This window comes from Ipomoea nil, unplaced genomic scaffold, assembly GCF_001879475.1.
Source record: "Ipomoea nil cultivar Tokyo-kokei standard unplaced genomic scaffold, Asagao_1.1 scaffold0937, whole genome shotgun sequence".
Classification (NCBI taxonomy): domain Eukaryota; kingdom Viridiplantae; phylum Streptophyta; class Magnoliopsida; order Solanales; family Convolvulaceae; genus Ipomoea; species Ipomoea nil.
The window spans coordinates 118660-120429 of record NW_017617365.1 but is presented as its reverse complement, the minus strand read 5'-3'; the positions used below and the strand labels follow the sequence as shown (position 1 = coordinate 120429).

General features: G+C 43.6%; 1 protein-coding gene across 1 annotated transcript; it reads left to right on the top strand.

Annotated features, from left to right (window-relative positions):
- The first annotated feature begins 1222 nt into the window (after nt 1-1222).
- On the top strand, nt 1223-1549 carry LOC109179580. The gene has a single exon (XM_019329083.1). It carries the CDS (start codon nt 1223-1225, stop codon nt 1547-1549), a length of 327 nt encoding a protein of 108 aa, XP_019184628.1.
- Nucleotides 1550-1770: the final 221 nt, after the last annotated feature.

Sequence of the window (1770 nt, the reverse complement as noted above, 5' to 3'; positions counted from 1 at the left end):
TGTTTCGTATGTCTAGAATGATGTCCTAAGTATCCATGTTAGGATTTGGTGTCTTGAATCGTGCTTATGGTCCAACTTTGTGATTCGTTGGATTTATGTGTGTCTTTGAGATTCGTTGGAATCATTTTGGTTTACCCGTTTGATGTGCATGCTAGTTATGAGTCGTTGATGCTAGTATGTGTTGTTTGTCCATTCGTTTGAGGAATGGTAACTTGTGTTGCCAATCATGTTGATATTGGATTGAAGTCCAATGTTGTTGTCGAGTACCGTTTCATGTCTATCATTTAAACCTCTTGATTGATGTCTATGATGTGATATTGTACATTTGTTGTACCCGTTGTTGATGCTTGATTTGGCTATTGATGATCCTCAATCCTCTTGATGATGACTATGTGTGATTATGAATGAGATTGGTGGTATTGTGACTTGAGCTTTGCTCATGAGATTAGCGGTATGTTACTATGATATTTAATGGTACCCTCGTGTACTGAGAGATCGGCGGTATTGTTTGGCGGCAGATTGGTGGGGGATGACGGTCCCAGGAGGGATAAGGTTGGACTCAGAAGTACAGGGTGGCACTCGGAGGTACAGGTTGGAATTGAGATAAGGCCGGGGTAGCCATAAGGGTGTCACAGGGTATAAGGTTGGAACTTGGAACTTGTAACTTGATATTGTCATTATGTGATTTGTTGTATTCATTGCTTATGAGCATGTCTATCGGGAACTCTACCATGATGATGGTAGGTTGCGTCTATTGTTGAGTATGTTGCTTGTTGTCCTTATTGACTTGTGGATTGTTGTTGATGATTGGTCCTTGTTGAGAGCGTTGTGGTGTGTCCCTTGATGTTCCCCCTCTTGGTTTTAAAATGATATATACCGTATTCCTCTGTCTCAAATTGTTTTGTTATATCTATATATTATGATACTTAACGCATATTGGTGGGTTACCAGCATCTCTCGCTGACGGGTGTTATCCCTATGTTTTTACATGTTATGAGTAGCTTGTGGAGAGTGCGTTAGTGGACCTAGATAATGTATTTCTTATGTTTCCCGTTGTTTAGAGTTATGGGTTGTGTGCCTTGAGCGTTGGGTTAGGAGTGGTGTTTCCGCTCAAGTTAGCCCCAGCAAGGTTGCAGCGCCACCACCGCAGAAGCGAAGACCGGTTGGGAGTATGGTAGTTAAGGGTTCGAAGGGGGAACCATCTCAAGGAATGATTCTCGCAATGAGTGAATCTCGGGTTGGGGACAATGATGTCATGACAGGAACCTTCTTGGTACAGTCAATACCGACATTGGTTCTATTCGACTCGGGGGCATCCAATTCGTTTGTATCTTCGGAGTTAGTCAAGAAGCTGGGATTGACCGATTGTGTAAAGGTGAAGCTGAGTGTGAAAGTAGCTTCGGGAGAAGTTAAGTCGTGCAACCGGCTGTTCAAGAATGTCAAGATTGCCATCAATGGGGATGAATTCCCTAGCAACTTGATTCAGTTTGATTTGGACGGAGTGGACGTGATCTTGCGAATGGATTGGTTGGTACAACACAAGTCTTAGATCCTTTGCGGAGAACAGAAAGTCGTTTTGAGAGAGCCGAGTGGGAAGAGGGTGTCATACCGAGGCACCGCTGTGGAACCCGAAGTGAAGTTAGTGTCCTTGCTTAGAATGAGGAAATATGTGGAGAAAGGACACGAGGTATTCCTTTGTACCGTTGAGAACTTAGAAGTCAAGGAAAGCAAGGCGCAATCTATACCGGTGGTGTGTGAGTTCCTAGATGT

What these genes read in the sequence shown, in the direction of transcription:
- LOC109179580 (XM_019329083.1), top strand. Translation starts at nt 1,223, where the DNA reads ATGAGTGAATCTCGGGTTGGGGACAATGATGTCATGACAGGAACCTTC.